The sequence below is a fragment of the Balaenoptera borealis genome, assembly GCF_965194805.1.
Source record: "Balaenoptera borealis genome assembly, chromosome: 16".
Classification (NCBI taxonomy): Eukaryota; Metazoa; Chordata; class Mammalia; order Artiodactyla; family Balaenopteridae; genus Balaenoptera; species Balaenoptera borealis.
The window spans coordinates 47198558-47221101 of NC_138872.1; the positions used below are offsets into that span (position 1 = coordinate 47198558).

Below are 22544 nucleotides of genomic sequence, written 5' to 3' on the forward strand. Positions count from 1 at the left end.
CTTTGGATGCATGTTCATTTTTCTCACCACTGAGGGGAGACCATAAGTGTATACTCTACCCGCTGATGAATCTTGAGGTTCTCCAGGCTGGCTGGTGGAAATACACACTGTTCTCAGCCCTGCGTGAGTGCCAGGAAATATAACCTCTAATCCTTTGAGTGATTCTTTCCCAGACTTGGGGGGTTTCCTCTCCTGCATGCACTGATCAGTACTAGACTGAATTTTCAAGGGGGACCTCCTGCTGATCCCCACGTTCCTCTCTCTGAGCAGCGATCTCCTCTCCAGTTCCTTGTCCTGAGAACACTAGCTGCCTTGGCCTCCGCAGACTCACAGTTCCAGCCCTCAACTCAGGGAGTCTGCTGGGTTCCTGTCCCTTTGCCATGGCTTGGAAATTCTAAGGCAGCAAGCTGGAGTAATTTCAGGGTTCACCTTATTTCTTTCCAGACTCTCAGAGACCACTGTCCTTCATTGTCTTATGTCCAATATTTATTTTTAAATGTTTTTTCACATTTTCTAAAGTTTTTTAGTTATTTCAGGTGAGAGGATAAATCTACTCCCCAAACAACTTTTTTTTAAATGTAGTATCTGCTCCTAGGATGTTGGATAAGGGTTTGTCAACCTGTAAATAATTAGGACAAAGTTCATCTTTATTGATGACAGATGTAAATTCAAATTTCAAGTGTTCTTCTTGATGGTTTTGCATTTGGGTGGGGTGGTGCTGATTTCTGGTCAGATTTGATTAGTTAGTTATGGGAGATATTACAGACTAGTTCATCCAGCTGCATTCCAGACCCCTGGTAGCATGACTTACCCAAAATACCAGGTAGGAAAGGGAAAGACTACATTTTCCAGGCAGTGGAAATGTGGGTTCTACCTGGGACCGAGTCTCTGGTGTAGGTTCTATGTGAGACCAAGTGTCCTCCAAAGGGACACCCTCATGGAGGACTTGGAAGGTGGGCATGAATACCATGAGGCGGAGACCGTGTTTCCACTGTTTTTCTTCCTTTGCTTGCAAGCCTGGTCCTGGTAGCATTTGGTGTTGGCTGTACCAGAATCCCATGGGCAGTGAGAGGCAGGGTTTAGGGGACTCATTCTGCTGGTGTGGACTGTGGCAGAGAAGGTGTGGTTGTGGAGCTGGCAGTTTCCTGACTCCACAAATTCCTCACTGTGGCAGAGGTTGGCCAGGTCTGTAGAGCTGCTTTCTGAATTTTCCTTGGAAGCCAGTTTAAAGCCTGCTCCTCCAGCCCATTCAAGGAATTTTATAAACCACCTATCACTGGCAGTACGTTGCCTTCCGTTTGAACTAGCCAGAGAGGATTCTGTTGTCTGCAACTGAACCCTGACTGAGGATTCATCGTTGTGCTTACTCATAATGTGGCTGGTAAAATCCTGTCTGAGGACTTGGGGACAGGTCAGCTCTGCCTTTTCCTGGTTTATGCATGCATGCTTTCCCAGGATTTTCAATCTGTGGTTTCTTTGGAGGAGTCCTTTAAATGATCTTGTCCATGCTGTGGAGGTTAGTTTAGTTAAAACCAGATCATTATTTATAAATCCACAAAACCAGACACACAAAAACTGCAGTAATTCAAAGTTCACTAATAAGGTTGACCCCTCTAAGCTGTGACATCCCCCTGTAACACTCGATGTGTTGAGTCCATGTAGAACACACATCTGTCTTTCATCTGGCCCAAGAGGGTGCCAGTATTTGTGCTTCAAATACGAATAAAGCTGATTGCTCTCCTTTTTTCTTAAAATAAAAATATAAACAGAAGTTCTAATGTTTTCTTCCTCCACATGTGAATCATCCTGGTCATCCCCTGAGGTATTTTGTCAGAGAAGCAAAACTATTCTCATGTTGCAAGCAGGTGCTTTCTCTAAATGATGTCACTGCACAATGGGAAACATGCTCCTCTGGTCCTGTATGAAGGGAACTGGACTCAGAGGCAGGGGACTGATGGGTTCCTGATGCCACCCTCGTGGCTGTGAGCCACGGCCAGCCCTGTCGCTTTGGTTTTCTCATCTCCGAGGTGAGCGTGCTAGACCACAGTTAAGGTCCTTCCTAGCACCTGGTCACAAGAGAGAGTTTGTGGACCATCCACAAGCTTGTTGCAGGTCTTAATTCTAGGAGCCAATAGCAGTGACCCTTCAACTCTTCTCATCTCGGATAGCTCAATCATCTGAAATAGGTTCTGGGTAGTGGGATTAGATATGGACTTTGTATTCTACTTAGCTTTTAAAATATTTCTCTAAATTTTATATAACAAACATGTATTGCTTTTGTAATGGAAAATGCTAAAGAGTAAAAAAATGTACAAAATAATCCTCAAAAAGGAACATATAAAGATCCAGGCCTAGGGGGAGGGGGATGAGAGCATCGCGTGCGTGATACTCCACTCTGCCCAGGTGGCTTTGGAGCATCTTTTTGCGTTATTTGGCCATAAAAAATGTAGGCAGGCAGGCCAGTTTCTTCTCACGGTTCAGTAGACTGAAGACAGGATTTCTGAAATGTGTTTATGTTGACAATTCCAATAACAATAGAACAATTCTGTTGTTTCGTGGAGCTTGGTAAAGAGGTATTTATATTAAAGCAACTTGGTAGCCTTGGAGATAACCATTGGCTCATCAGCTATTATTTTAGACTCATAAATAATACCTTTGACCCACAGGCCACCAGGTGAAAAGGAGGAAGAAAATCTATAAGGGACTTTAGCTCCTGCAGCAAAAGTTTGAAAAGATGCTCAGAGGGCCAGAAGTCAGTTCTGAACATACCAGTCAGATCTGCTGAGCCCCAGATCAAGACCTGGGGTCTGACGAGGGCTAGAATGTTAGTAGCTGAGTCTGCTGAGGATAACTGGTGAGGAAGTGCGGGCTGGCTGGGGTGGGGTCAGCTGAACTGTACACGAGGAAGCCCCCAGTGTGACCAAGGGCCCCAGGGAGCTCGACTGCCCCGCCCCTTCTCCCACGCTGTCCTTGCTCCCCCTCTGTCCACCCTTGGCATGTGATCTGGGGAGAATCTCCTTTCCAGTTGACCCCGCAAAAGCAGGTATAGAGAGAAATCACATCCTCCTTCTCCCCCCTGGGGCTTTCACTGAGCACCCATCTCTGAGCTACCACATCTGCAAGTCAGGGATTCAGAATCAAATGGGCCTGGTGATTAGCATTTTAGGAAATAATTGTCCAGAGATGCTGTGCCCCACACCACTCGCTACCACGCCCATGAATGTGACTGGCCTACACCATCACGGTCCAGTAGAACTTTCTGCCATGATGGATGTCATCTATTCTGTGCTATCCAATACGGTAGCCACTAGCCACGTGTGGCTGTTGAGTACGCAAGCCATGGCAAGTGTGACCAAGGAGCTGAGCTTTTAATTTTTTTTAATCCTAATTAAAACTTAAAAGTCACACCTGGCAATTGGCTGTCATATTGGACAGTGCAGATCTAAGGTGTTGGTAACTCTTCACAATGCGTGAAACAATTTTCCGAAGCAATTTTTAAAACTACATGATATTAGATTCTAGACCTACTTTATAACTCAAACAGCTCATAAGTCCAAATTTTGTATGCTATTCAGAGCCTACGTGGTTGCTTTTGGTGCCAGTGTCTTGAAATGAAATCGTCTTTAAGTGTTGCTTATACAGAAACGTGTGACCCATTCCTTTGCTCTTAGCGCCCTGGGAGGTACAGTCTTCATACATCACTAATTCTGAATAAAGCACCTGATTTCGCACATATTTAATTCTTGATAATGACCTCTCCCCAGGTTTTTTTTTCCTCAGAGCATGACTCTGGAAAAAAAAGCACATGAAATTTCACGAGTACCTCCAATAAGACAATTTTTAAAAGAGGACATAGCAAGCACATATATAAACGCAATTTTAAAACATTTGCTTACTTGATTTTAAAAGAAGCACCGTATTTCCTTAAATTTGCATTAAATTGGGAGTGAGAAGGAAAACTGTGTAAAAGGCTGAAAGAGTCTGCCTCTCTATGAAGGCTAATATGGACTTGGAGGGAACGTGAACACTTGAGCTAAAGTAATGACGAAACTTGGCACTTGTATATTACTTTACGTCTTTTAAATACTTCCGCACCATCATCTGCTTTTATCCTGTGATGTGGACAGTCTGATCGTTGGTGATATCTCCACTTCAGAGATGAGGAAGAAGATGCTCAGTGAGATTAAACGTCTTGCCCAAGTTTGCAAGGCTAACAAACAACAGCGCAGAAATTGAACCCGTCTCAGTCTAGCGTCCTTTCCACTCTAGGAAGGAGAAGTAAGGATTCACTCTTACGCAGTGTTGGGTTTTCACACCAAATGCCCTTAGGATATATACCACGAGTGTACAGGCAAGTGTGACAGAAACGGTGGCTTGTTTGGCAGCTGTGGAGATGGGGGGCTATCTAGAGCTTACAGATGGCAGTGGCGGTTTCGCCATGAAGTGTTTGTTTATTTTTATACAGCTAGGGGAAAAGTTTGAAATTTTTCATAATATTGTAGATGTGGTCCAACAGACGCATACGTGAGTTATGTGTCGCACATCACGTGAACTGTCCCGCGTATGGGTCACACTGCAGCACGCTGTCTAGGATGCTGGATCTCTGTGCTGCAGGCGTCTCCCCCAGGTACTAAGATGTGATTTAAATATCCCTGTTTCCCTTCAGATACTGGAAGCAATCGTTTTCTTTTATAGTAGGGAGACTGTCAAGCTCCTTTGTTTCAGGAGATGGTGATGCCTGCTCAGAGGCGGTGACATAAGGACACGGGCATTCACATGGAACCAGGCGGGTGAAGAAACGTGCGTTCTCGTCCCTCATCCTTCACTTTATTTATTTTTTAAAGTAATTTATTTACTTATTTATTTCTGGCTGCATTGGGTCTTCATTGCTGTGCGCGGGCTTTCTCTAGTTGCGGCGAGCAGAGGCTACTCTTTGCTGTGGTGCGTGGGCTTCCCATTGCAGTGGCTTCTCTTGTTGCAGAGCACGGGCTCTAGGTGCGTGGGCTTCAGTAGTTGTGGCACGCGGGCTCAGTAGTTGTGGCTCACAGGCTCTAGAGCGCAGGCTCAGTAGTTGTGGCTCACGGGCTTAGTTGCTCCGCGGCATGTGGGATCTTCCCGGACCAGGACTTGAACCCATATCCCCTGCATTGGCAGGTGGATTCTTAACCACTGTGCCACCAGGGAAGCCCCCACCCTTCACTTTAGACTGATGGGAATGGGCACTGCATGTGCTTGATGAGTCTTTACACATTCTCATTAATAAAAGCCTTTAACATTGAAATGAATCTTGGCTGTGAGATGGGATACGCACTTTTCTTTCACTCACTTATGGGCACTGTCCTCAAGGCAAAGATTCTCACTAACATGAATGAGACTGAGGCACTTGAAATAAGAAAATGTACCTTCCTGATACCTCAAAACCATAAAAAAATCTCAATCCAGGCCTTTCTGATAAATGTTGAGATAATATGCCAAATTATAATTTCATGACGAATGAAGCAAATTATTGGAACACATTGGGTAAGAGATGAAAAAGAAAAGCTCCAGACTCAAAGCACTGCTCCAGGGTCATTACCTTAACATTCAGCCCTGACCGTGTGCACGCCTGCGTTGTTTTTCCTGCACGTTATCATCTTGGGATGAATGTCTGAAGGGACACGTTCTGGCCATGACTTCAGGACTGCTTAAAATAATCTTGCCCTTCATCCCAGGAAAGGTTAAGGCCACACAATGGCACTGTGGGAAGGAGGGAGGTGACATATACTAGAAAAAAAGAATCCTAGTCTTTTAGTCAGAGCAATATTACAAATAAAAATGGACATAGGTTGTGTTAAATGGAATTTGGCCCCTTCACTGGTCTATACTTTGAGACCTAAGGTTGACCATCTCAGTAATGAGGGATGTTCCAAAATATGGGTTCAGCCTCACACGCAATGTGATCGTATGAGAAAACCAGTGGGCAAGGAGTTGCCTCTTGGATCAAGGAGGCCAGGGAATGACCAGTGAGGAGCCCCAGGTGAAGTGTGTGAACGTGCACAATGGTGGAGAAATAGAGTTAAATAATGGGGAAGCAAAATGAAGAGGATGGATTTTTTAAAATATTTATCTATTTATTTACTTATTTATTTGGCTGTGCCAGGTCTTAGTCACGAGGGATCTTCATTGTGGCATGTGGGATCTTTAATTGTGGCATGCGGGATCTAGTTCCCTGAACAAGGATCGAACCTGGGCCCCCTGCATTGGGAGCACGGAGTCTTAACCACTGGACCACCAGGGAAGTCCCAAGAGGATGGATTTTGATTTTAGCAAATCACTTGTAAAAGGATTCTTTATAAGTCTATGAAATGGAATTGGCATTATCTGAAATGAAAGACGGACAGGAACACTGATCTAAAGGGTCTCCAGAATGGCAGGTGGGTGACTCGGTAAGCAGCCAACAGGGAAAGTTGCATCTTGGGAGAACTATTATCCAACAAATTTTAGGTATGCACCAAAAAATTGCCAAGTTGGAGTGGGCAGCCATAGTTCAATAAAATTTTGATAAGTCTGGAAAAATGGGCACCTAGAATTTAGTGTGTGATATCCTACCGGGCATAGCACAAGGCCACTGACTACAGGGGAACTGAAAAACACGTAAGTCATGATTAAATGATTCCAATTCAGTCTAATAAGGGAATTAGGAGGCTGCGCGGGCTGGCAGCGTCTTACTTGGCTTCTCTGAAGACAGAGATGGCGCACGGCAGTTTTCCCGAGGGAGTCACTCCTTGGGCTTCGTGGTTCAAAAAGGTAACGGCAGCCTTTTAAAGGGCCTGATCAAATCCCATTTAGAACACTGTGCACAGCAGCACTTACCCATTAAAAGTAGGCATCCGAGCATTTGGGAAGCATGGAGGGGGACGCAGCGCTCGCAGGAGGAGAGGGCCGGGCGAGGGCAGCCTTTGAGAGCTGAGCACGTTAAGATGTGAGAAGAGGTGATTTAATCAAGGTTTATGAGTATCTGATGGGCTCACACAAAGAAGCCAGGGCAAGACCTATTCACGCCGTGAGGATAAAGGATGCTACAGACTGTTAATTAAGGCCATGGTGCGGGGGAAGTCGGTAGGCAGGAGCTTTTCTTTGCAGGGCCACCGCTAAGTGGCGTAAATGAAGATGAGGCAGAGGTAAGGAAGCAGGGAGGACACGGGACAGGCCTTGTTAGAGCCCCGTGATGGGGACTTCGCAGGGACCCGCCTCGGCCTCCCCTTCCTCTCCATGCACGGTTCCCATTTCCGACTTCCTGGCACCCCCATGGAAGCTGCTTCTTCCCCAGTGTCTGAGGGCAAAGCAGCAGCAGCAGGTGGAGGGAAGGAGCTGCTCCTCCTAAACATCATCAAAGGGGGTGGGTGGGAGCTGCAGGGGCTGTGACACGCGTGTGCACATGTGCGTGGGACACTTCAGGGCACAGGTGCTCCGAGGGGAAGATTGTGGAAAGGTCCATTTTCTAACGCATTTGTTATGTGACTTTCAATGCTGGTTGGTTCAGAAAGGAACAGATGAATTACAGGGACTCCATTCTTTTTCCAAAGTGCTAAATCCGTCAACCCATCAATTTATTTCTCTCTCTTTCACACACACTAACAGACACACTCACACACAAAGGCACACACGTTCACACGCACGCACACACACAGTCACCAGTGGTGAATTGATTCTCTCCATCACCAGTGGTTTGCACTGGAGCGCCAAGGGGAAGACAAAGGATGAAACAGAGGTAGAAGCCAAGCCAGCCTGGCTCCAGACCCTCAGCGGCACTGCTGTCCTGTGACAGCTGTCGGCCTGGGTATCACAGCGGCTGACCGCTCGGCAGCTCCCACGTGTCCCCAAACGGCTCCAAGGGAGCCTGTCCGCAGGCAGCCAGAGCCACGGCTGGCGAGGCCTCGGCTGCTACAGCGTCTGCCTGCGTGGCTGCCACAACTCCCACTGGGGCCACCAGCACCTCCTCTGTCCTGGCCCTTGATGGGGTGAGAATAGATTGAGGGAAGTGGAGAGAAAGGATCCAGAGGGTTTCTTTGAACCCGGAGAGGAACTTGACCTTGAGGTCATGTCTGTCTTGCAGAAGACAGAGCGGCTGATTAACGGTCAGCCCTCCCAGCCTGGAGGAAGGTACCCCCAGATGCAACAGATGGAAACGCGCCCAGATTTGAACAAGAGATGTTGCTGGTGCTGCCTTGGTCAGGGAAACAATCGGTAATCATATCTCGGCCAAAATCAGCTAAACCATTCACCCTGCCTGCTTGGAAAGAGCCTTGCCAGTCGGTCTGACAACAGAGAGGGCGAGCAGTGCCGGGCCAAGAGTCAGCACGGGCCCTGGCAGCATTTCGTGGCACTTGGAAAGAACGTGGCCGCAGCTGCTCGTGCGCTAACAGGCATCCGGGAGGGGCGGACGGGGCCTGGCGGAGCCCTGGGTACCATGCTAGAACACGATCAGCCACCATCCCCCTGTCCCCTTTCTTACAGATGTCAGTTGGCACGTCCTAATAGCCAGTGTTGTCCCATTTTGCCATCCCAAATATTCACTCCTAGCAAATCAAATTCACTTTTAAAATTATTATTGTCCTCAGTTAACAGCTGTGCCCAGACCAGTGGTCTCAAGCTCACAAAGTCTGTCTCTTTCAGCATCTCTTCTTCTCAGGGAAAACAAACTGAATTTGGTCAAATTTGAAAACAATTTCTTTTCAGAGAAGACTCTTAATACATAGCTCCCATAAAAATGTTCTTTGACGAACAACTGATTCCCCTCTAACTCATATATTTTGCGTAAGATTAAGAGCAACAATAAAATCCTACCCACAAGCTGAGGAACAAATGAATTCACTTTCTAAATACTTGTGTTTTTCTTTATTTTAAATAAATATTGGAGTCATGTCTACAAAGATCTGAGGAGGGGAAGCCTATGATCAAGGAATTTGATACTTTATCAAAATGTAGTTTATAATGGGAAACATATAGGAAGATATCCTCACACATAAAAGGTTTCAAAAGTTAGGTACTCTTTCTGGGAAAATATAAAAATCTGTGCATGATAAAAATGCTTAGCAAGCCAGTAATAAAAAGAAACTTCCTTATCCTGATAAAGGGTGTCTACAAAAATATGTATGGCAAACGTCACACACTTAATATTGAACGAATTCCCTTTAAAATTAAGAATGAGGCCAGAGTGTCATCCCTCACTACTTCTATCCCAAATTTTACCACAAATCTTAGCCAGTGAAGTAAGATAGGAAAAAGAAATAAAAGTTACAAAGATTTAAAAAGAAGAAACAAGCAAAACTGTCATTATTTGCAGATGATATAATTTTTTTGTGTGGAAAATCTAAAAGAATCTACAGGTAAATTATTTGAATGAATGAGGGAGTTTAGCAAATTTGCAGAATTCAAAACCATAAAAAAGCGCATTTCTATACACTATATAGAAGCAATCAGTAAGAAAATGATATTTACAACAGCAATAAAAATATAAAGAACTTTGGATCATATCAAACAAAAATTAAGCAAGCCATTGATGGAGAAAATGATAAATCTTTATCGAAAGATATTAAACAGACCCACATAAATCAAGATCTACACAGCTGACCCTTGAACAATTGTGGTTTGAACTGCGTGGATCCACTTACACACAAATTTTTTTCAGTAGTAAATACTATAGTACTACACGATCCATGCTTGGTTGATCGGCCCTTAGTTGAATCCGAGGATGTGGAACCACAGACACAGAGGGCAGAAGGTGAGTTATACTCAGACTTTCGACTTTCGACTATATTGACACTATAGTTCAAGGGTTAACTAGTATGTTATGATACTAAAATTAATATCAAAGATGTCAACTCTTACGTAATTGATCTAAGGTTTAATGCATTTCCTATCAAATCCAGTGGGGCTTTTCATGGAGCGTCACAAGTTTACTGTAAAACTATTGGAAGAGCAAAGGGACAAAAATATCCAAGACATCCGGAAAAAGACAGATGATGTTAAAATGAAGAATATCTGTTAACTGACACCATAAAGAAAGTGAAAAGACAAGCCTCAGAATGGAAGAAGACATGTGAAGGAAACGTAAACAACCAAGTTTGTATCCAGAATATACGAACAATTCCTGTGAGTTAGTAAGAGAAGACGACCCCCGCCCCCCCAAAAAGGGACAAATGTCATAAACAGGCATTTCCCCAGAAACTACCATGAATGGCCCACAAACAAATGAAAAGGCACTAAACTGCATTAGAAATCAGGGAAGGGAACACTGAAACCCTGGGTAGACACCTTTCCACACCACCAGGGTGGCCAAATGTTCAAGCTGAACAGTGCCGAGGACTGCCAGGGCTGCGGAGGGCTCTCACGGCCGGCTGGAGGGAGGGGAACAGACACCGCGACCATGGGGAACATTTGGGCATCACCCAGTACACCCGAGAGAAATTCCTGCACAGGAGGTGTGCCCACGATGCCAATGGCACCAAACCGGAACAATATGAACATCAATCAACAGGAAAATGGACGGAGGAGCTGTGACACAGTTATCTTACACATGGAATTCCATAGAGCAGGGAAAACGCACAAACTCCAGCTACACGCATTGCCACGCGCAGGCTCGCAAACGGGGCCCCAAACGGAGGGCTGGCTTTCTCCAGGGGCCACAGAACTGATTCAAAAGTAGGCAGAACAAACCAGTGCATCATTTAGGAAACTATATACTGTACGTGGCACACCTTTGAAACAAGGGTTGGCCTGGTACCCGTTTCAGTACAAAGTTTTACTGGCACGCAGCCACGTCCCTTTGTTTATGGATGGTCCGTGGCGGCTTTCACGGCACGGTGGCAGACTTTAGTACATGTGACAGAAGTCGTGTGGTCCCCAAGCTATTTACCATCCGGACCTTTATAGGGAAAGTTTGCTGATCCCTACTTTACAGGAAAGAAAGGGAATGATTAACCTAAACTGCAGGGTAGTGGTGACCTCCCAGCAGACGGAGGGGGTGTGATCAGACAGGGGCTTTGAAGTAAGGCACATAGATTTCCAGTACTATTATCCTTTAAAGTGTACGTACATGTTTGATTTATTTTTTTTGTTTCTATGATGTATTCTACAATTTAAAAACGATTTTAAGACGGAAGAGAGATTGCTTCTGACCCTGACTGTCCCCCCGCCCCAGGTACTGAGGACCCTGAATTCTAGGACTTATGTCCTATGTCTCTATTTGTCACCATCTTGTTTTGTGGATAGACGGAAACTCTCTTAACCTTTCTAAGCAGCAGACTGCGTCCAGAAGTGGATTTCTACTCTACAGTTCTAGCCTTCCTAGAGGTATCGGACAAGAGAGTGTCTCTGAACTTGAAAGACTGGGATCTAGAGCGCCCAGTCTAACCAACCTGCTGGAGCAGAATTCCTTCCCAACATCTTAGGCAAATGGTCGCCCCCTCTGCTTGAGCACGTGCCGTGAGGAGGAGGCTGGGGTCACAGACAGCCGTCCGGGGTGCTGGAACTCCCCCCAGGACCAGGTACCTCCATCCTGTCCCCAAATCGACCTCTTACGTTTCTGACCACTGCTCTTAGCAGCCTGTGTCTCAAGAGAGACTTGAATATCATCTGTGGCGTGGAGGCCGTGCACGGATGTGTCTGGGACCCAGGCCTGTGCATGGCCGTGCGGCCACTTGTGGACACACCAAGAGCCTGTGCTCTTCTCCGTGGGCCTCTCCAGTGCTGGTGGATCTCATACTCTTCACTGTTGAGAAGCTCTAGCTTCTCCCAGGGGTTCCCGTGTACTTCCTGGCGCATTACAAAACACCTCCCTCATTCACAAGACATCCATGGCCTGTGTCTGCATTCCCCCCCACCCCCCAACCCCCGGGAAAGGGCAACGCTCAGCTCACCTGTAGAGGTCTGGGACCAGCCCGTCCTTGTACCGAGTGCACAGGTTGTTGAGGACTTGCTCGTGCTGGCCGAACAGGCGGATGTAGTTGGAGGTAGGGAAAGGCACTTTGGAAAGGCACGTGATGGTTTCCACCATCTTGTACTTGTTGGTGTGGATTCGGAAGTAAGTCCCGTTCTTCACGTTACCTGTTACTATTTCTGAACCCTGGCGGAGGAGTGCATCAGAAAAACAACGTTAGAAACATTTCTGGACTTTGGGAACTTTATCATAGCAATTTATTTTTCAAATATAATGGACAGGTTAGAGCTTATCGCCTGTTGCAAATCACAGTAGTAGATATTGACCAAACTCGACTGAAGATAAGTGCGTGTCAGAAACCATGTGTTTGAATCTGATGACTGAAAGTTCCTCAGGGTATTTGACACTGTGATTATATCGCTCCACGTTTCTAAATTAGTTGCTAGGTTACGGTCAATTCTCCGTTATTCAATACCTGGCACAGCCAGTAGGTGGGTCTATTCTCTCCTGCGCGGTGTCAAAAGACTGTTAACTTTAATTTTTTCACAGCACCATTTTGAGAAGAACCTCCTAGTCAAACGTGCGCAAAAGGAATTTCAGTTTTTAAAGTTCTACTTGAACAAAGGAAACAAGGAAAAAGGTGAATCCCTGACAGCTGGGTTTGCGGAGGTTCAACTGTTTGGTAGGGTCTGTTCCCGGGAAGAAGGTTCAAGTTCACGGGAAATATACATACCATTCTGTGGGCTACTTGTTAGTTTGTAAATTGTGAAAGGTGTAGATTCATGGCTTTATGTCGCCTAGAAACTGGCTAAACCACCATGTGAACCCAAACGACAAGGAAAGATGCCCCTCTACCCCAGTCACGACCACTTTTTCTATTTCAGCCCCTGATGGCCACTGACTGACGAGCCAGAGACACGCTTCCCACCGGCTCCAGCAACAAACAGAACATCCGTGGACAAACTTGGGTTTGGCTGGTGGTGGCTGAAACCACAGACTTTGCCCCTGGACTCTGAACTCAGTACACAGTAACACTCAGTAAATCTCTCCTGAGTGCATATAGATTTAAGCTTTTGCTCTGAACTTGAATGTGGCATTTAGAAATCCAGGGCAAGTTGAACTGCACTGATCCCAAACATTTACTGAGTCCCGGACATCCCCTGGGGACTTTGTCTAAACAAGGACACACGGATTAACTGGATTTTTAAGTAAATTGAAGCAACTGGTGGGTGTTTGTGTATCACGTGACTAAGCCCTGAGGAGGAACCAGCCAACTATAAAGGCACAAGGTGAGACATACAGGAGGGATGCCAGGTAAGTCCTGGCCCAGCCCCAAGGATATGCACGAGATTGGGGGACAGAACAAACACAGCTTAGGAAGGGGGTGGGGGACAGCACCCCAGGGAGGTGCATGAGGCCCAGCATCATAGAGATGGATGGATACAGAGAGGAAATCTACCTCCATAGCAAAGTGTTTAAAAAAACACCCAGTAAGGTATTATCTAACGCAACAATGGTATATGCACACGATGGGATGCAATGCATCCAATAGAAATTATTGGTGAGTTATTTCATAACAGGAAAATATGTTCCCAGTACATTTTATACTATAGAAGTATAGTATAAAAATTTATAATGTTTTATAATTTGTAGAGAATCATTCTATTTTCATAAAAATAAACGGTATCGTTTATTTGTTTTTGTGTCAACATTTTAACAAAATGTTAATGGAGGGGGCTAAGACTAAAGCTGCTGGTGCCAAACTCAAATGGTCTTTAAAGTCTTGTATTTATTCTTAGAGATGCTCGCAACGGGCGCGTTCGTCACTCTCATAGCTCTGTGTGTATTTAGTTCAGAAATAGCGTTTGATATGATGAGCCACCAAGTAAAGCTGACCCTGGGGAGGCCCCTTCGCAGTCAGGGGTGCCTTGGTGAAGTGGAATGAGTGTCTGGGGGAGGGGCTGCTCTCTGGCCTTGCTGGTGGGGCGGCTGGGGGTCTGGGAGAGGGGGCACTGGCCACAGTTCTGGCATAGTTTTAGCACCAGGTTTCCCTGGCCTCAGTGGACAGCAGATCCCACAAGGTGGTGGACCCTCCTCTTCCTCTTTGACATTTCTTTATGCTGCGTGATTAAGGAAGGGAACTCAGGCATCAGAGGGGTACATCTCGGGATCCAGCCACGTGGCTGACAATATTTTTGACTTGGCAAAGGGTTTCACTGAATACCCCACCCTCTGCTCACAAGCTTGGGGGCTGATTCAGTGGATACTGAGCACCTCAACTCGAGGGCCACGGTAACTCCGTGCCTGGTGTCTCAGCGTCACGCGCCCTCTGAGGTCACCCCGTTCCACAGGGGCTGTGTCGTCAGCATCGTTTCCAGTGATGTGTCATCCTGGGTCTGTTTATTTGGTGGAGGGGAGTTGGCCTTACTTTTTAATTTAAAGGTTGAATTTAAAGGCACACGGAGGAAAGAAATGCCCAGTGGTGCAAAGACAGCACATCTTGACTCTGGAAGTGACCGTGACCATTGTTAATGAGATCTGGCACTGCGATCACATAACCAGGGGACCGTCCTGGGCATGTGGCATCAGAATAGTTTTCATTGACATGAAAGACAAGTCGCCTACAGATGGGTTTCTCAGACACAAGTTACCCCTGTGGGGCTGGGCAGACTTATCTAAATTTCTGAGGTCATTCCCAGTCACTGTTGCTGACAGATGGGAAAATCCAGTGAAGTCCAGGATGCTTTCTGCTTATCCTCCCAGAAAATCACTCCACTAAACAAGGACTTAAGGCAGCTTCCAGCCCTGCCACCCGGTGAGGGATTCTGGGCTAACGATGATGATGATTTCATACACTTTCCAATTCTGTGGGATGTAGCTAGTTTCTTCCTTTAAGTATATGAATAAATTGTTAGGAGATTTGGGTGTTGAGTTTAAAATTTTGACAGAGTAACGGGTTCTGATGTGGTTTTCTTTTTTTTCTCTTCCTTTTTTCCTGAATATAATTATCCTTTTGAGCTCCTTTACGATTTTGACAAAGATTGGAATATGGCTCTGGAATTCATGCCAAACGGAAGACCCAGGGGTAATCAGACTCGGCGTGCAAGAAACCAGGTTCCCAGCTCCCACGATGAATACACAATTTTAAATTTAATGGTACCCAGGCAGAGTTTGTTGTGACAAATTTCTTTATTCCGCGGAGGATAAGCCAACAAAGCATGCGGACTGGAATCTGCGGATCCGTTCATTATGTAGACGACTTGGGGTCCCCTGTCTTCCTTTTGTCGGGTTACCTCATGAATTACTAAAGCATCTCCTTACTTAAATATCCCGATGCATGAGTGCTGCAAGAGTCTGATGAGATTCATCTGTACTACATTTGCTGCGAGAACAGTAATTTAGTTTCTCTAGTGAAATACTGCTCAATGGGCTCCATTCTCGATCCACTGGCCATATTTAGGCGACTGCCTGACCATTTTGGCAACAATTTCACTTAATCAAATTAATTCCAAATCCAAAAGATTGCCATGGAACCATCCTACATTTTTTTTTCTTGGTGAATAAAATGGGGAAAAAAAAAATCTGTTTAGATCTTCTGTACTAATTAAAAAGGAGGCCCACCTGGCAAAACGGTTAATTACAGTCAGGGTTCCTGCTCAAATACGGTCACGGCACCAGCCAAAGAAGCTATTCAAGTTCCATTCTTATCAAAACTCTCATTATCTAAAACTCCCTTTGGCTCCTCCTCTGACTTTATTCCGAGAGAGAACCAGTGGTTCATAAATAAATGACACTGCATGTCAGAAATCACACACTGTCCTTGAAGAATCTGGTTGATCCTGTGTGAAACCAAGTCCAGTATTTCCTAGCTTTTGAACCCATTCCCACCGTGTACTGTCCGAATTTCTGACCCACAGAATCTGTGAGCGGAATCCAATGGCTGCTTCGTGTCCCTAAGTTTTGTTACACAGCAGTGGAGACTGGAGCACCGTTCGCTACGGTCCTTTCTTGACTTGTAAGAACATCTTGCATCAGACTGTGGATACAGGACACACCTGAAAGAATCTGGGAAAGGCCCAAGGGAAATAAGTTTTAAACACACAGCATCCATCCTTTCCTTGGAAGAACCAGGTTTCATTATTTTTCTGGAACTATAATTAACAACATCCACCACTGATGGGTCACCTGTTTTATTCCTTGAAGGCAGTGTTACTTTATATGTGATCCCTAATAACCCCAGAAATGCAGAGGAGTTGATAACTTGTCCAAAGTCCATGGGAAGTCGACGGAAGAGCTGGGATTCTGACTTCCCGAAGAGAGAGGGTGAGGGGCCAGGAGCCTGGGACATCTGGAGTCTGCTCCCCCTTATGGATTTTCCAGCAGCTTCTACTACATCTCATTAGCCAGGACCTGCCACATGGCTGACCTCATTCTCAAGGAAATCTGGGAGATGTGCTTATTTTAAGTTAGTCAGATCATTAACCCTCAAAAAAATTCAGGATGAGAAAATGGGAGTGGAAGCAGGCAACCTCCAGCATCTGCCTCACTGACGAAAAAGTGAACACGACGCACCAGAAAGGAAACCCCAGTTGACAACAAACACCAGTTGGGACCGAATGTCCGATAATCTTACCTGAGAAGCTCACCAACCGACCAACCACGCTGTGTCCTTTCTAGTTACCTTAAACACAGGGAACGCCCCTCCCAACCCCCAAGCACACGCAGCTTCAGCTTCACCTCGCTGGCCCTTCCTGTGTCATCCAGGGAGGGCAGGAGAACAGGGGGGCCTGGACAGACATCCCAGACCCTAAGCAATTTACTTGCTATTGCCACAGAGGTGGTTATTTTAATTATCTATGGATTCATCACAGGCTACCTCAGAACTTAGTGGCTTAATGTCCTTCAGGGGGTGGATGGATAAACTGTGGTCCACCCAGACAGTGGAATACTATTCAGGGCTAAAAAGAAATGGGTTATCACACCACGAAAAGACATGGAGCGAACTGAAATGCAAATTATTAAGTGAAGGAAGCCAATCTGAAAAGGCCACATGCTGTATGATTCCAACTCTATGACATTCTGGAAAAGGCAAAAGTATGGAGACAGTAAAAAGGTTAGTGGTTGCCAGGAGTTGCAGGGGGGGGAGGGAGGGATGAATAGGTGGAACAGAGGGGTTTTTAGGGCAGTGACACCACTCTGCATGATACCGTAATGGTGGGTACATGTCATTATACATTTGTCCAAACCCATAGAATGTACAACACCAAGAGTGGACCGTAATGTAAACTGTGGGCTTTAGGTGATAATGATGCATCAACGTAGGTTCATCAATTGTAAAAAATGTACCGCCCTGGTGGGGATGTTGATAATGGGGGAGGCTGTGCATGAATGGGGGCAGGGGGTATATGGGAAATCTCTGTACTTTCCTCTCACTTTTGATGTGAACCTAAAACTGCTCTAAAAAATAAATGGCTTAAAATGACAATACATTTTTATAACCTCAGTCTTTGGGAGTCAGAAATTGGGAATAGCTTATCTGGGGGATTCTGGCTTATGGTCTCCTGTACGTTTTAGTCAAAATGTTGGCCAGGGCTGCATCATCTGAAGGCTGGACTAAGGCTGGAGGACCACTTCCACGGTGGCTCCATCACATGACAGGCTGGTGCAGAAATCCTCAATCCCTCTCCACGTGAACCTCCCGAAGGGCCGCCTGGGTGACCTTACAGTATGGCAGCAGTGACCCAGGAGGGTGCAAGTTGGAAGCTGTATTATCTTTCAGGACCTGGCCTTGGAAGTCACACACTGTCATTTCCACAATATTCTGCTGGCCACACAGGTCAGCCCTAGTCAGTGTGGGAGGGGACCATACAAGGACATGAATACCAAGGGGTGGGAGTCAGTGGGGGCCGTTTTGGGGGCCAAACTGCCACATGGCTTTCTGATGCATGAACCAATACATTACACTAGAGACTGAATTAAGAATTTCACCCCTACCCCCATAAACAAAGTGTTATATTTGAAAGTAAAATGAAATTCAGGAATAATACTTACAAAATCAGACTGGGCCATTTGTACCTCCAGTGGGGTTGGGATGGCGGGCTTGGCGATATGCAGATAATGGTACGACCCAGGGAGGATGCCTCCTGGTGGAAATGGCAAGTTTTCCACATTTTAATTCAGTCGGGTAACAACTGGGTAACAGGGCTTACATCTGTACCACGGGACAACCAGAGATGCCTGCCATGGTGTATGCTACTCAAACTTTCCCACTCAAGTACCTCTATTAGCAAGGAACACCCTGCGATTTATTTTATTTAATAAAATCAACGTGAATGTGCCGTTATAACCCAAAATATAGCCACCAATGTTCCAAGATGTGCCAAGCTGATCCCGTGCATCCTGATTTCCCAAAACTTGTGGCATTCTAATCTCTGCCTGCTAAAGCCAACCAAGACTTTGGTCTACAAATGTTGCCGTGGTGTTCCCATTCTCCATCCTCCTCCACTATGTAACCAAAATACTAAGAAAGTAAATGTTATAAGGAAAATCAACAAAGTTCTTGTTCAATGCTTTAGAAAACTCGTATTATGAAACTTACTATTTCTAGCTTGCCCTAGAAGCCCGAGCCTGGTCTAGCTCTGATCAGCCTCTGACACCCATGCTTTGTCTTCCTTTCCTACGTCCACCACCTTTCCTAAGGTCTCATCCAGAGTGAGAAGAAGATCACGACCTCTCGGAGGCCATTTAGTTGGGTAGATAAACACAAGGACTGCAATACAGGGCTTTTGTCTCTTTAGCCTGATGTTTTGTTTACTGGATTAGGGTTCACAGACCCCCTAGGGGTCCACGGATGACTATGGGGGTTGGTCCATCAACCTTCTGGAAGTAAACATACAGTTTTGTAAACATGTGCATTTTTCTGGTAGAAGATCCACAACATTCAAAGATACTGTTTTCAAGGGTAACTCCCACCTCCCAAATATAAGAAAGTTTGGTAAGATGTCAGGGCATCAAACCATACACCAGTTGTGAGGGACCTCTGGGCAAGTTACTGATCATCCCCTAGTCTCAGTTTCCTTATATGTAAAGTAAGCATCACATTCTTATGTGAAAAATTTTATCACATCAATTCTGATGTGATAAAATCAAGTCCATCATAAATAGTTAAACATAAGAGAGAGCCCTCCTGTGTCTCTGTGCAAACCCACTGAGGGACACAGGCGCCTCCTCACCAAACCTACAGGAAACAGAGGGCTGGCTGGTCCAGATCCAACCAGTGGCTCCATCACAGGGATGAAGGTGGCCCACTACATACCTTTGATCTTGGCTCCCCTGTACATGGGGATGAGTCGGTCAAGGTCAGCCGGCGGCTCAGTCACAGGCTCGAGGGTCGGGTCAAAGAGGTTGAGCATCGCTGCTGCCAGCTGGAAGCCAATTTCCTTGGAATTGAAGTTGCTGTGAGTCCACTCATTCGAGTAATACCTGTTGGAGAACTTGGTGAGGGAGCCGGCAGCTCTGATGGCTATGTCATTGGTGTGGAAGTTGGTGTCGATCACAAGTCGGCCGTCGTAGACAAGGCACGCGTCGTTGAAGGCTCTGAATGTTTCGTAATCCACGTTCTTCTCACAGAAGCTGAAGAACATCTACAAAGTGAACAATCACATTATTTCTAGTTATCACTCTTCACTGTACCTTCCCAACAGGGTGAAGAGTCTCTATTTTATTACTTGGGGCACACAAGAAAACCTAAATCTACGAAAAGTATGTCATAATGGTGTGTGTATCTTTGGTACGAAGAAGAAATTAAGATCACTCAATGTCACTCTTTTTTTTTATTGCTCAATCTAGACATCCAGTGGCGAGGGTGCCACGTGGTGGAATATCTCCCACAAGAGCACGTTCTTCCCCGTAAGGAGATTTACATTCATAAACACCACTTTCCCCTCATTCTCGGACATTTCAAATCGCTCCTTCTCAGCCTCCTTCCATTTTCCTCTCCTGCGTCTGACACTTAGGTCTCGCCAGGTTCCTTCTTGGGGTCACTTCGTCCAGTTTTGAGTCTTCAGGCTGCCCCATTAAACCCAGAAAGCCTGTCCCTCCCTGCAGGATGCCCCAGAGAGGATGCAAGCCCCGTCCGCCTTGGTACCCACCAGGTTTGGGCTCTTGTCTTGTTACTTCCTGCCCTGGGATGGCAGATGCTGATTCAGTGAAAATTTACAAGGTACCTGCAGGCACCTCCATTCTCTGCCCAAATTTTAATGCGTTCTCGTACTTATCTGGAGATCATTTTCCATATTGATGTTAAGTCATTAAACCAGTCCAAGTTAGCTGTTTTTAAGTCTTCAGCTGTCACTGAAGTAGCTAAGTTGAATCATTTTTATCTTTACCTAAACACAGTTTGCCACCTTATTAAAGGCATGCTAAGAAATGAACATATGACCTGGGTCCTCATCATACTGGTGGATACCACACTCCCTGCTTCCTTCACACGCTAGCTCTACCCACCTCACTTGCCCCATTACGTACAGAAATCAGCTGTCCTGAGCCAGAGGTAACCCCCTTCAATGCCCTTCCCCACACCTAGGAATGGTGCGCCAATGAGGAATGAGCCACAAATGAGCCTGCAGTAGCCACTAGTCATGGGTGACTATATACATTTAAATCTGAATTAATTACAATTAAACAAAATTTAAAATCCAGACCCTCAGTTGTGGTGGCCTATTTCAAATGCGCAAAAACTACAGGTGGCGGTGGCTGCCATATTAGACTGCACAGACGTGGACCATTTCCACCATCGCAGACAGTTCTATCGGACAGCACTGGACTCAGATCCACCATCCCTATGACGTCCTTTCTTCTCCCTTAGGGAACCGGCAGGGCCTTTGCCCTTTTCCCTGTCTCTGTTCACTCAGATGTCTAATCCTATCCCAATTACTCTCATCCAGGCAGCTTCTTTCTTTCAAACCTCTTTAAAATTTTTTCTGTTTTATAACCTTGCTCAGTGACCACAGGAAAATATATTTCTCTGAGTCTCTGACTCTGAAACTTTCTGTCTCTCTATTCCTCTTTTTTTTTTTTCTCCTCTACTCATTTCCCATCTCTATAGAAACAGACTTCCCACTCATAGAAAAATAGGAAAGACATTTGATTTGAATTGAAATTATGCATGAAAAACAGGACCATTAATGTTCAGCAGCCCCCTTTAGCATCCCTGCAAAGTTCTTCTACCTACCCAGTTTTTCTCCTACTTAAAACGACTCTTTTATTAAGGGGCACATACATATACTAGCCCTTGTTTTCCTGGGTTTTAAAGACTATCAGTACCTCTATCATATTATTTTATATGGTTTTGGCGTAGGCATTGACGCTACGGTTACATTTGGGACATAGAGGTTTGTGGAATAGAGTGAACGCCAGATCAGCAAATCCAACACTGTCCGTGGGAGCACATGTTCTGAGTTACAGACCTCTCAGACCTCTCAAACACAACTCACGTGCTCCTGTAATGTCAACTGAATAGTACACAGTGGATGAAAATATGAAGTAGGAACATCTGCTTTAAATGCTTCTACAAATAATGACCTAAGGGTCTACCTTAAGGAACTAGAAAAAGAAAGGCAAAGTAGATCCAAAGCAAGCAGAAAAAAGAACATAATTGTTAAGAGCGGAAATCAATGAGAGAGAAAACTGAGAGACGATGGAGACAATTAACAAACTCAAAAGCCAGTTCTTTGGGGGGGAAAAAAAATCAATACAATTGACAAATGTCTAGCTAGACAGAGAACTTTAGAGAGGTCCTCGTCTCTCCTCAGCTGCTGGTGGTCGCTGGCCATCCCTGCTGCTCCAGGACCCGTGGCTGCCATCACTCCATCTCTGCCTCCATCAGCATGGGGCCTTCTCCCTCATGGGCCTCCTCTCTGTCATCAAGTCTCTCTCTCCATGTAAGGGCACCAATCATTAGAGTTAGGACCCACCCCAAACCAGGATGACCTTCTCTGTACTTGACTACAACTGCAAAGATCCTATTTCCAAATAAGGTCACATCCACAGGTACTGGTTCTTAGGACCGTATCTCTCTGGGGGGACATAATTCAGCCCACGACACCATGACCACATGGCCACAGTGGAGTTCGTGCCCATCAAAAGTCTCCTAATTCCCTGGCAGAGATGCCACCCAAAGCTGATGATCGGGAGGGACAAATACCCTGACTGTTCCCTTCTTCCAGTTTCTAATCTCCTGCCAGTTTGGCCAACCTACTGTTGGCCAAACACAGATGAGAGTCGGGGGAAACTGGGGCTGGGAGGGTCCTCTGTAGAGGCCCCTCGTCGTGGTGCAGAGCAGAGCAGGGGAAGCCGGAGACAGGACCTGAGGACAGCAGGCCAATGTCTGACTCATCCATTTAGGGTGAAGTTTGGGCAGGAAGGTGTGCTGGATCAAGGCAGTTGAGAGTATCTGCAAGATGTCTTTGCCATGATTCCAATTCTGACCTGGACAGGAGAGTGAAGGCCAGCAGGGGCTGCTACAGAATCTGTATTCAGTTGGATATTGGGGGAGGTTTCCTTGCACCCATGCACCCTAAGCAGGGTATGTGTTCACCCCCAGAGTTGCCCAGGATAACCTGGG

At 45.8% G+C, this 22544-nt stretch overlaps 1 protein-coding gene across 2 annotated transcripts in view; it reads right to left on the reverse strand.

Annotated features, from left to right (window-relative positions):
• CFAP61 (cilia and flagella associated protein 61) overlaps positions 1-22544 on the reverse strand; it is a 258593-nt gene that overhangs the window by 40941 nt on the left and 195108 nt on the right. For both annotated transcript variants that reach the window (XM_082359538.1, XM_082359537.1), the window contains 3 exons: positions 19236-19563; positions 17972-18063; positions 11901-12106 (listed from right to left, as the gene is read on the reverse strand). In XM_082359538.1, coding sequence (XP_082215664.1) covers positions 11901-12106; positions 17972-18063; positions 19236-19563 — 626 coding nt within the window. The remainder of the gene's footprint in view (positions 1-11900; positions 12107-17971; positions 18064-19235; positions 19564-22544) is intronic.